Genomic DNA, 12,312 nt, shown 5'->3' with positions numbered 1-12,312 from the left:
GCAGCATGACAGCGAAAGCATAGACGTTCATTCCGACAGTGGGAGACAGTGTCATGGTCGTCGCTGCCACAAATGACACACGGACCCCTAAACCTGGTGCGATTGTCATTCCTGGGTCTCGGCGGCCTGGAACGCTGAGAGGACTCTTGCTTTAACAAGCGCTCCAGGAGAGTGATAACATGCTCAAGGGACTGACCATCACTTGGAAAGGGCCTAGCAGCTGCAGTTGGTTGAGGAGCAGGACGGCTCTCTGCTGTTTGAACATGGCTGTGCAGAACATCTGCTGCCTGGGCGGATTGTAAGCCACTGACTGGGCGTGTGGGCTGACGCTGCTGGAGACGCTTCTTACGGTGATGTTCATCCAGCCGGACTTGAACATCAGTGGTTGTCCAGTCCTCAAGCGGCTTGCAGCTGAAGACTAGAGACAGTTCAGGATCAGGGCAGTGAGTGATGAACATGACCGTTACTTCACGGAAGGGGTTGTCAAGTGTCTTGTCTTGTCTTGTCTTTTTAGTCCCTCAACAGCAATGTCAATGGCTTTGTTAAGCCGAATCCAGTAGTCGACAGCAGTCTCAGTGGGGAATGGCTTGGTGTCATAAAAGTCGGCTAGAGGCATAAAAGAAGTCACACCATCACTAAAGTGTTGTTTAAGTATATCAAAAATGGGTCGAGGGCCTGACTGTAAGTTTGAAGATGGTTTGCTACGCAGCCCAACTTTCACAACATCACTCGCCCTCCCTCGCAGCTTGTTCAATACTTCCTCTGCCTGTTCAGATACCTCAATGCCCCTCCTAACCAGATACCCTTTGACAGATTCCTCCCACTCAGAAAATGAAATTTTGTCAGTACCGTCCCCCCTGAAAGGATGTGGCTCATAACTGTGGTTGCTCACTGTTAGGTTAACCTTGGAAAGATCAGCAATGGTGGAACGAGCCACACTGACATCATTAGCTGAAATTGACTTTAGACATGAGACAATATTCTCTCCAATACTGGTCCCTATCTGCTTCACTAAGTCACTGAGAACATCCACTGGGACATGCTCCACATCTTGACCCACAGAAGGTGCAGACTGCTCACTCGATCCGACATCAGCAGCCGCATATGTGTCATCACATTTACTCTGAATCACCATAGCATGATGAGGGGTAGATGTTACAGGCTTTCTCTCCCTAAGCCCACCCACGGTCGGTAATGGTGAGTCAAACCCCGACCCCTACCAACACCAAACAAATCAGGCCTGTCCATTGGTAGTGAAAAGCATAAAACTCAAAATCAAAGAATGTGTAAATTGAGAAAGAGGAGAGAAAAAATAAAAATAAAAAAAAATATATATATATATATACACATACACTCTTGGCTCACAAACAAAAATAAATATCAGTTTAAAATTTTAAAACTTCTGAACATGTCCAGGAAAAAAAACCGAGTGGGAAAAGACAATAAATTCACAATTTCACTAGCAGCAAGCAAAAGCCGCATCCATTTTACACCTCGTTTTGAAGAAAAAAAAGTCACACCACAAGTCCACAAGTCCCCTCCTTGCATGGGCCAGCTAGTTTTCCTGCTGTGTAGGGGCGCCAGATCGAACAGCAGGTGAGTCAGGACCAGGGGCAACAGAACAAGTCACTGCTTGATGTCCAGCAGCATGACAGCGAAAGCATAGACGTTCATTCCGACAGTCGGAGACAGTGTCATGGTCGTCGCTGCCACAAATGACACACGGACCCCTAAACCTGGTGCGATTGTCATTCCTGGGTCTCGGCGGCCTGGAACGCTGAGAGGACTCTTGCTTTAACAAGCGCTCCAGGAGAGTGATAACATGCTCAAGGGACTGACCATCACTTGGAAAGGGCCTAGCAGCTGCAGTTGGTTGAGGAGCAGGACGGCTCTCTGCTGTTTGAACATGGCTGTGCAGAACATCTGCTGCCTGGGCGGATTGTAAGCCACTGACTGGGCGTGTGGGCTGACGCTGCTGGAGACGCTTCTTACGGTGATGTTCATCCAGCCGGACTTGAACATCAGTGGTTGTCCAGTCCTCAAGCGGCTTGCAGCTGAAGACTAGAGACAGTTCAGGATCAGGGCAGTGAGTGATGAACATGACCGTTACTTCACGGAAGGGGTTGTCAAGTGTCTTGTCTTGTCTTTTTAGTCCCTCAACAGCAATGTCAATGGCTTTGTTAAGCCGAATCCAGTAGTCGACAGCAGTCTCAGTGGGGAATGGCTTGGTGTCATAAAAGTCGGCTAGAGGCATAAAAGAAGTCACACCATCACTAAAGTGTTGTTTAAGTATATCAAAAATGGGTCGAGGGCCTGACTGTAAGTTTGAAGATGGTTTGCTACGCAGCCCAACTTTCACAACATCACTCGCCCTCCCTCGCAGCTTGTTCAATACTTCCTCTGCCTGTTCAGATACCTCAATGCCCCTCCTAACCAGATACCCTTTGACAGATTCCTCCCACTCAGAAAATGAAATTTTGTCAGTACCGTCCCCCCTGAAAGGATGTGGCTCATAACTGTGGTTGCTCACTGTTAGGTTAACCTTGGAAAGATCAGCAATGGTGGAACGAGCCACACTGACATCATTAGCTGAAATTGACTTTAGACATGAGACAATATTCTCTCCAATACTGGTCCCTATCTGCTTCACTAAGTCACTGAGAACATCCACTGGGACATGCTCCACATCTTGACCCACAGAAGGTGCAGACTGCTCACTCGATCCGACATCAGCAGCCGCATATGTGTCATCACATTTACTCTGAATCACCATAGCATGATGAGGGGTAGATGTTACAGGCTTTCTCTCCCTAAGCCCACCCACGGTCGGTAATGGTGAGTCAAACCCCGACCCCTACCAACACCAAACAAATCAGGCCTGTCCATTGGTAGTGAAAAGCATAAAACTCAAAATCAAAGAATGTGTAAATTGAGAAAGAGAAAAAAAATAAAAAATATATATATATATATATATACATTTATATATATATATATATATATATATATATATATATACATATATATATATATATATATACATATACATATATACATACATACATATATATATATACACTCTTGGCTCACAAACAAAAATAAATATCAGTTTAAAATTTGAAAACTTCTGAACATGTCCAGGAAAAAAAACCGAGTGGGAAAAGACAATAAATTCACAATTTCACTAGCAGCAAGCAAAAGCCGCATCCATTTTACACCTCGTTTTGAAGAAAAAAAAGTTTTTTTGTTTTTTTTTAATGCAGTCCAACCCAAGCCAAAATGGCGACTCACGGCACAGTGGACAAAATGGCGATTGAACGGCGCATCGACGTTGCTCTCCCACGATGAGTCGGCAGAAATCCCGCGGCGGAGAAGAAGGGTCACGGCACCATTGTAGCAGTTGTGTACTCTCTCGGTTGCGTTGTGTTTAATTCAGCCACACTTGATGTCTTTATGGCTCCAACCAGACGTTTATTCAAAGCTCAGTTTATAGATAGCTCTGGTAAAAGACAGAACAGCTTCAGTTACTCTCATAGACAACTTCGTGGTCACAAGCTCCGGAACACACGGAGACAGCTTGCTTCAGACTCACGTATACATGTAAATAAAATTACATTTCAGTGCAATATACCTGGTAAAAGACAACAGCTTCAGTCAATCTCATAGACAACTTCGTGGTCACAAGCAACGGAACACTGTCAAATTAAAGAGACAAATACTTAAGCTAGCTGTTGTTGGCATGTTACTAATGCTAAATGCTAAATCAGTTATCAGTTAAAACCATTTGCTCTAGAAATTATAAATTAAAACAATTATACGAACAAAAAGGGGACTTATACAGAGAACTATATATATATTTATATATCTATATCAGATATCTAATGAGATGTTTCACAACGGAGCTTGTCACAGATCAACCTACCACGGAGACAGCTTGCTTCAGACTAACGTTAGTTAAGTTAGTTAACGGCCGCACCACTAAAGTCTGCAAGCAGCCAGCAGAGGGCGCTAATGTTACACACAACACACTTGTCTCCGTGGGGAACTAATGATAACAAGTTGTGAATGATATTTAAAGGAGGAGATAATATGAAAATGATAAGGATTAGCAATAACTTAAATAATATAGTAATACTAGCAACCAATGGCCAGTGATGGCAAGTGGAATCATTAACTCTGTTACGTGTGTGTGTGTGTGTGTGGGTGTGGGTGGGTTATCAGAGCGGGTGGGTGGGTGGGTTGGTTATCAGAGCGTCACTGTGCTTTGTTTACATAGCCGGGCTGTGTGCCTTTTAGTGAATGTGAGCTTGTCTTTTAGTGCAGTGGTCCCCAACCACCGGGCCGCGGACCGATACCGGGCCGTGGATCATTTGGTACCGGGCCTCACAGAAAGAATAAATATTATATTATTTCCGTTTTATTGATTATCAGAGTCTGAAAGAAGTTTTATTTTGAAAAATGACCGGATTCTCTCGCAGTTTCATCAGCCTGTGCCTCTTGACACATGTCAAGAGGCTTGTCTCGGTCACGTGCCCTCAGAAATTAAGCCCGCAAACTAGCGAAAATGAGTAAATAACTTTTGGAGAGCTTCTTTGCAAAGAGGAAAGGGCCACTAAGGAGACAGAAGAAGAGCCGACAACTTCCGAGAAAATGAAAGCTTCATTTAACAGACAATATCAGGAGTCTAATTAAATATCAGGAGTAATTCTGACGCGCCAAGCCCGCTCTGCAGAATATGTGGCGACAAAGGATCAGCTGCTGGAGGTTGTAAATGACGGTGGCCTTAAAAGTATGTTTGAGACAACAACTCTGCTGGTGTTTGGATTAAAATCAAGGCTGAATATCCTGAGATCGCCACTAAAGTACTGAAAACCCTGCTTCCATTTCACACATCCTCTTTGTGAAGTGTGACTTTCTGCAGTGACAGCAATCAAAACAAATTGACGGAGTAGACTGGACATCAGGAACAGACTGCGGGTGTCATTGTCTCCCATTACCCCAGATGGGACCGTCTCGTTGCAGAGAAACAAGCTCAGGGCTGCCACTGATTCAGCGTTATTGTGAGTTGTATTTATTCATGCATTTTATATTTGTTTTCATGCCGATCGTATCATTTTATTTCGTCGTGTTTTTCCGCCACACCTTGAAGGCCGGTCCGTGAAAATATTGTCTTACATGAAGCCGGTCCGTGGTGCAAAAAAGGTTGGCGACCTCTGTTTTAGTGCATGCGAGCTTGTCCCAGTGGTACAGCTCTCATAGAGCGGTTACAGCAGATAACACGGTTGAGAGCTGTGTGGAGGCAATAGATGTGCTCTCAATTTTGAATTTAGCACCGTTAAAAGGAGAACATCTGGGAAACAAGCTTATTTGCATTTTCTTTCTTGTGATTAGTAGTTTTAATGATATGACACTGCGGACAGGTACTGCTAATAGTTTACGTTTGTTCTGCATATTTTAATTGCATTCATTTGCCGAAATGCAAATAGATATCGCCCTACACACTGAGCTCAATCAAGAAATATATCAGTACCCTTAACGTTAATTAACCATGGCTGACATTACATTGGGGTCTCTTTCTCCTGAAATCACCTATAGCTACATGCACTCAGGACTGAAATAAAATCATTGACCAGCTTATTTAATGATCATCACACCTCCCAAACAGAACTACATCCTGGCCCTGATTCATATGGAGTTTCTTACAGCTATCTCCTACTTGGTTATATACAAACTATAACACTGATGCAATCACTTCAGCCAATTAACAAGAACATAAGGAGCCTCTTTTGACATCATTTTTTAATATGTTACTTACAGAGTCCACTTTTGGATAAAAATTGAACAAGGGATTTTACACAAACACATTTAGGTTCTCCAGCATCACTGTAGATTTCAAGTCAACGTTTTATTGTTATTAAGAGAGTATTTACGCTTTTATAGAGCAATCTAGATGTTGGTCAGCTTGATTTGAGATATTTCTGTAGTTAGTTTTGAATAAGAAGAAGTCTGGGCATTTCATGATGTTTGTGTGTTTTAATGTGCTTATGAACAGTAAGTGTGTGTGCATCATAAAAAATAGAAAAGGCTAAAGTAGGCCAGCGGTTCACAGCACCACATGAGCTTGAAGGAGCCGTGCACGTCCCCCTTCTCTCCCACGCTGCCTTCCTCTTTGTCCTCCTCCTCCTCTGCCTCCATCTTCCATCCCTCCTCTCCGGTACTCTCGTCTCCCCTACTGATTTGCACAATCACAAGATCTAAGGACAGAGAGTGTCGTGCAGATTGTAAAGCCCTTTAAGGGAGAATTTGTGATTTGGTGTATGCTATATCAAGAGAGACCAAACGTTTTTGATTGTGGGCCATACACAGAAAAGTACAAGGAGTAACTTTTTATTTAAAATGTAAGTTTCAACAAGTTTTACTGCAAGAAAATAAGTGTTTCTAAATTAAAAACTCCATAGAAAATGTATTTTCTGTCAGAAAAACTATGCAACACTGCTAAACAGTTTGACATTATAGTAGTTCATTTGTGAGCCCACATATACCAACATTATTTTTTATTGAAATTGATTTCATACTTTTAAACTCTAAAACAGTTTGTGACGTTATAAATCTGTAAATAAGTTAAGTTGAAAAAGGCAGAAATGAACAAATATTGGTTTCTGTTGACGATCTGAGCTCCTGTTGCGTTAAGATTACGATGTAGATGAGATACAAATGTAAATGTAAGTCTGATATTAAGGTGTAACAAATGGAGCAGTTTCTGTGCCAAATGTAGTCAACGTGTACTAAGATGTGCAATGGACATGCAGTGCAATTTATTAGAAATGTGCTTAAGCCATTTTATAGTTTATTTGAAAAAAATTCACTGCAAGTAGTTTGGCCACCCGCAGGTTTGTAAATATATGTAAATATAAAACTGACTTGTTTTGACATGATGTAATCGTTATGATGGAATATAACACATCTGCATTTCAGAAAACTTGTGATACAAAGAAAGATTGCCTTCATGTAAGTTATCAACTGGGGAAGTTTCATTGTGAAATCAATGATTTATTTATTCTACTCTATTCCCCTGTAATGTCTTCAAAATATCTGTACTTTCACAATAAATATCTTTAAAAAATGAGTTGTTTCTCTGAGCCAGAAATCTCAGTTTCATTCCTCTCTATGTTCTGAAGGTTTTTACAGAAGGGTCAGTTAAATGTCATTCATAGCCTGATGTATACAGCATTTTATTCCTAAAATTATTTTATGGCTGTTGACAGTAATTTCAGATTCATGGAGTGACACAAAGAGATATCCTGAATCCCTTTGACTCTAATACGTCAACAACGTGAAACAAGGATTTTGAACCTGGCTTCAGCCAATGTTTGATGATTTCTGTTCTGGAAATGTATACAAATTATCAAATATTTAATTAGATAATGCCAAATTCTGCATATTTAAACATAACATTTCAGCAAACCTGTAATGCAAAAACATTGCCTTAATGTAAGTAATCAGTTGGGGAAGTTTCATGGTGATATCTATTAATTATTGTTTTTTTTACCCAATTCATCTATCATGATTTTCAGAACAGACAACACAGATCTGAATGAAATGTGTATTTTATGGGTATTTTTACGTGCATTTCTGACTTTGAATGACTTTCTGATGAAGTGTGTTTTATTTGAGTAATGAGGTACTGATCATGTATTTTCAATAAAGAGGAGAAAACAAGAGAAACATCCTTAAATGTTAAACGTTGATGTGGATTTTAAACCGATCCTCCTGAATATTAGAAAAAACCCAGAACAACAGTCTGTGGTCATTTAGCATACAGACACCTCTTAATACTATTATTGTTATTTTTCAAAACTGCAGAGTGAGAGAATGTCAAGTTCTAGTGTGCTGATGCCTTCTAGAACTTGATGACATCACTAGAATCAGAATCAGAATCAGAATCAGAATCAGAGAACTCACCTGTTCTTCATAAACTGGTTAGATTTCAAGTCAGATAAATGTTTTGGCTTCAGCATATGGGAGGAAACCTTTATCAGACAGAAAACAAGTTTCATGGTAAGTTGTTTCATATTGTTTGTTTAAGAGTAAATAAGTAAAAGAGTTTCCTTTCAAATGCAAGAGAGCTCAAACTGTTGGTTGAAATGTGAAAATCAAATGTTTACAAGGTTCTTAGTTTATTCACATAAAGTATACAGTTGAGTCCACTGATCTGCTTATATGTATCAATAAACTGATGTAATTACGTAACTACATAATCAGCATTAGCTTTTAAAGTTGCACCCCATCTTGCGTCTTATTTTAAGTTTATAATTTCATATTTATGTATTTTATCTATATATCTATGTATTTTATCTGATCTGAAAATGAATGAACAAGCATTACAGTTGCTTTACAAACATGAGATGTGATTTTAAAAAAAAGTAGATAAAACAAGCAGGAAAATTAAGCAACTCAATTTAGAAAGAAGATTGATGACTTTTTGATTGATTTTACTTTTGAGTAGTTCTCAAAATGTTTTGAGATGACATTTTAAATCGGCTATCATAAAAATCCTTCTCTAAACTTTAAAGGGGGCATGTCATGCTCATTTTCAGGTTCAGACTTGTATTTTGGGTACCTACTAGAACATGTTTTCATGCTAACCCACTATTTTTCGACACTCCGGATATCCAAATGTATGTGCACATGTATGAAAAAGTTTTTTTCACGATATGTCCCCTTTAAACAACGAGATATCATTCCTGCATGCAAACTCGTTTTGCTGATGTCTTATTTTATCGGGGGGAAATAACGTGTTGTGTGCATCTTTTCCTTCCTTCCGTTCAACAACAGAATCGGTGACCTTCTCCTCCCCCTCTTCTGATTACTTGGTTCAGGGCATTTTTGGGGAGGGGAGCTTTGGTAAAGTCGTCAAGTGCTTGAAGTTAGCCACGAAGGAGAAGGTGGCTGTGAAGATCATCAAGAGCAGCCAGTACACGGATGATGTTAACGAGGTAAAAGAGAAGCGCCAAAGGTTTAATTTGTACGATGCTTCAAATGCACTTAAACCGTTCACCTTAAAGTTAAAGCTAACATTTAACATGTCCCCCCCCCCCCCCCCAGGTGTACATCCTTCAGAAACTGAGAGCTTTCAACGCAGAGAGATTCAACTTCGTCAGGTTCAACGAGGTTTTCGTCTACAGACAGCACATTTGTCTTGAATTTGAAATGTTGGACATCAGCCTGCTTGATTTTGTAAAGCTGAAACCTAGAGAGTCCCTCTCTGTGAAAGAAATCCGCCCAATACTGCACCAGGTAGGCTATCACAAGAGGTTTATGTAAAGGGCATGCAGGAGGTGGACACCTGCAGGAATAACTTTCCATTCCTGCATGGCACATTTGCAGTAACAGTGACAGAATTACTTAAAATTCTTTGTTAGTTTTTTTTTTTTTTTTGGGCTCTTGAATTCAGACAGTTAGACAAAAGTAGGCTTCTCTTTATTAGCCGACGACAATCCATTTCAATGGCCAAAATGACAAGTATTACTGGCAGGTTTTATTACAAGGTTATTTATTTTATTTTATTAATTTATTGTCATTGTACAACAGGGTTGCACAACCAAATGTAAACTGCAGCCCCATTTTGATACATAAACACAAAAAACACCTTAAAAATTAACCCTGAAATGACACTCGGCCTCAAATATCATCAAAACAAAGCAAAATAAATATGAACTGATCTGGTGTACGCCACAGCTGATTGACCTTTTAACATGTTTCCTTCATGTCTTCCAGATGGCCACAACTCTGCAACTCCTGAGCAGCCTGGGAGTTGCACATACTGATCTGAAACCAGACAACATCGTGATGGTGGACCATGTAAACCAGCCACTGAAGATTAAGATGATTGACTTTGGGCTGGCCCGTCCTGTTTCTCAGCTAAACCAGTGCTTAGTCATGCAGCCACTGTATTACAGGTAAGTCATTTGTAACACTGCACTGTTCGTTTTTATTACAAATAAAGCAGCCGAAGCAAAAAAAAAAAAGCCAAAACAATGCATGTATCTTTTCGTTCTCTCAGGTCTCCAGAGGTCATCTTGGGACTTCCCGCTAACGCAGCCATTGACATGTGGTCTTTGGGCTGCATTGCTGCGGAGCTGTTCCTGGGCCATGTGCTGTACCCGGGCTGCAGCGAGTTCCACGTGGTAAGTGTTACGCGTGAAACAGTCATGAAATTGAAATCTAGTCATTTTCAGCATGAAAACAATGGAAGGTCAATTAGGAACCTTTTATTGGTGGTGGACACGCGATTTAAACGCATCCACTTGACCGTTCTGTTAACATTGTTAAATAAATCCAATTGAAATACTTTTATTTGTAAGTCTGCTCAGCGACACGAAAGAAATGGAGAATTCGTGTCCATGTTCATGAATCACTAGAGTAAAATGTCGTGACTACTTCATGAACTGCTTGTGTTGTCTATTGTGTATGAGCTACGAAAACTAACATAACCATGAACATGCTCACACTTTTTTATTAGTTTATATTAGCTTACGCACAGTAGCTTCAACAGCATTTCAGAGGAACATTTGTATTCGCTTTCTTTACAAAAGTTACGTGAGGATCAATAACCGCTCTCAAGTCTGTGAGTTAATCATGGAGCTAGATCCAGGAGGCGATTAGCTTAGCAAAAAGACGGAAAGCGGCGGGAAAAGGCTAGCATGGCTCTCTCACCAAGAGACAGTTTTTTAAAAATGCGTAATTAATGCATGACCTGTATCTCAAACAGAAATGTAAAGACTACAGTTGTTGCTAGCTATTTACTCATGCTTTCAGTCTTCATGCTAATCTAAAATAATCACCTCTTGGCTCCAGCTCCAACCTTAATGCACAGACATCAGAGTGGCATCAATCTTTTCATATCAGTCTTTTCAAGAAATCAAACAAGAGAACTTCCCAAAATGTCAAACAGTTACTTTCATTTTGTCAGCAACAGCATAAAACTTGTGTATTGTTTGTATTGAGTGTAACTGACTTTGTGGTTTTGTGTTGTACCAACAGCTACAACGTATGGAGCACGTCCAGGGTCAGATGCCCCAAAAGCTCTTAGAAAAAGGTTCCAGAACCAAGTACTTTTTTAAGAAAAAGACGGGCCATAGATGTTGGAGATTAAAGGTATATTACTCAGTGGCTTTCACATGTCTGTCTTTTCATCGTATGCCACTCTCTGTGTTTGAGACAGATTAGCTAACCGAATATTATTTATTTTCCAGACGTCTAGTGAATACGGAGAGTTCACACGGTACGAGGGATTGTTCAACTCTCTTGATGATTTGAAGAAGGTAAAAAATCCCATTTTGGATAATCAGCTTTTTAGTTCTCAAACGTGAAAACATTCAACTACAGTCTCATGGCAGTTTGTGAAATAGTCACGGAATGCAATTCATTGTTTCGTGTGCAGGGACACAAATAGTCTATTTTTTCCATGTTGCTCTGACGAATGTCCCTACGCGGATGCGTTTACTTTGTGTGTCCACCACAAAAGATGGATCCTAAATGACTTTTCATTGGAATTGTTTACGTCCTGAGCAACACAAACATGTACACGAAACCGATAGTTTGCATTTTGTGACTATTTCATGACCTGCAATGATCCGGTTGAAACATTTGCTAAAAATCCATTTCCACGAGCCACTCAGATAAATATCAACAGATTTGACTGACCTTTGCGATTTACTCTGATTCAGATTAGACCACCCTGCCATCTTTCCGATGACGACACCATGGCACAGATCAAAGATCAGGAGGACTTTGTGGACTTGCTCAAGCAGATGCTTCGACTGGACAATGGTAAACGGATAACGCCCGGCCTGCTTCTTGAGGATCCTTTCATCACAATGACCTACCTCTCTCACAGCTTCCCTGACAGCTCCTAGTGAGTCCACATGAAAATGCAATGGGTAGAATCTCTGTGCTGGTTCCGATTGATGGATTAATGCTGATTTAATGATTGATTTTCTTTCAGCATGAAATCAGGCTGTGAGATAATGGAAGTCTGTCTGTATCAGGCCTCAACCAGCACCACCAGCCAGGTCATTCCTGCTTGGCACAATCGCCAGGAGCATCCCCTTGTGCTGGAGAATGCAAAGGCGCTCAGCAGGCTCTCCATCCATGATGACCCGAGGCATAAATGCATAAATCTACGCAGCAGCTCACCAGAGATGGACACAAACCCGCCTCACGACCCCAAAGAGGCCAAACCTTCAAGAAAAAGGAAGTTGGCCACTTTTCTAGCCTCGCACAATGAGTTGTAAGTATTGCTTTATTTGTCTG

The 12,312-nt window shown here is 40.7% G+C and overlaps 1 protein-coding gene across 1 annotated transcript; it reads left to right on the top strand.

The window, feature by feature from the left end:
- The first annotated feature begins 5,401 nt into the window (after window positions 1–5,401).
- LOC142965640 (homeodomain-interacting protein kinase 1-like) lies at window positions 5,402–11,915 on the top strand. Its single transcript, XM_076106680.1, has 8 exons — window positions 5,402–5,417; window positions 8,833–8,993; window positions 9,103–9,294; window positions 9,775–9,956; window positions 10,061–10,184; window positions 11,041–11,154; window positions 11,253–11,321; window positions 11,727–11,915. Exons 1-8 carry the CDS (start codon window positions 5,402–5,404, stop codon window positions 11,913–11,915), a joined length of 1,047 nt encoding a protein of 348 aa, XP_075962795.1.
- Window positions 11,916–12,312: the final 397 nt, after the last annotated feature.

The sequence above is a fragment of the Anarhichas minor genome, unplaced genomic scaffold (assembly GCF_050575085.1).
Source record: "Anarhichas minor isolate MPS153535 unplaced genomic scaffold, ASM5057508v1 ptg000035l, whole genome shotgun sequence".
In the NCBI taxonomy this organism is placed as follows: domain Eukaryota; kingdom Metazoa; phylum Chordata; class Actinopteri; order Perciformes; family Anarhichadidae; genus Anarhichas; species Anarhichas minor.
The sequence above is the reverse complement of the archived record's forward strand: the minus strand, read 5'-3'. Positions and strand labels throughout refer to the sequence as shown.

Bases quoted from the DNA above. Each gene is read 5' to 3' on its own strand.
- LOC142965640 (XM_076106680.1), top strand. The intron at 8,994-9,102 runs GTAAAAGAGAAG...CCCCCCCCCCAG, and splicing joins ACACGGATGATGTTAACGAG to GTGTACATCCTTCAGAAACT. The intron at 11,155-11,252 runs GTATATTACTCA...TTTATTTTCCAG, and splicing joins ATAGATGTTGGAGATTAAAG to ACGTCTAGTGAATACGGAGA.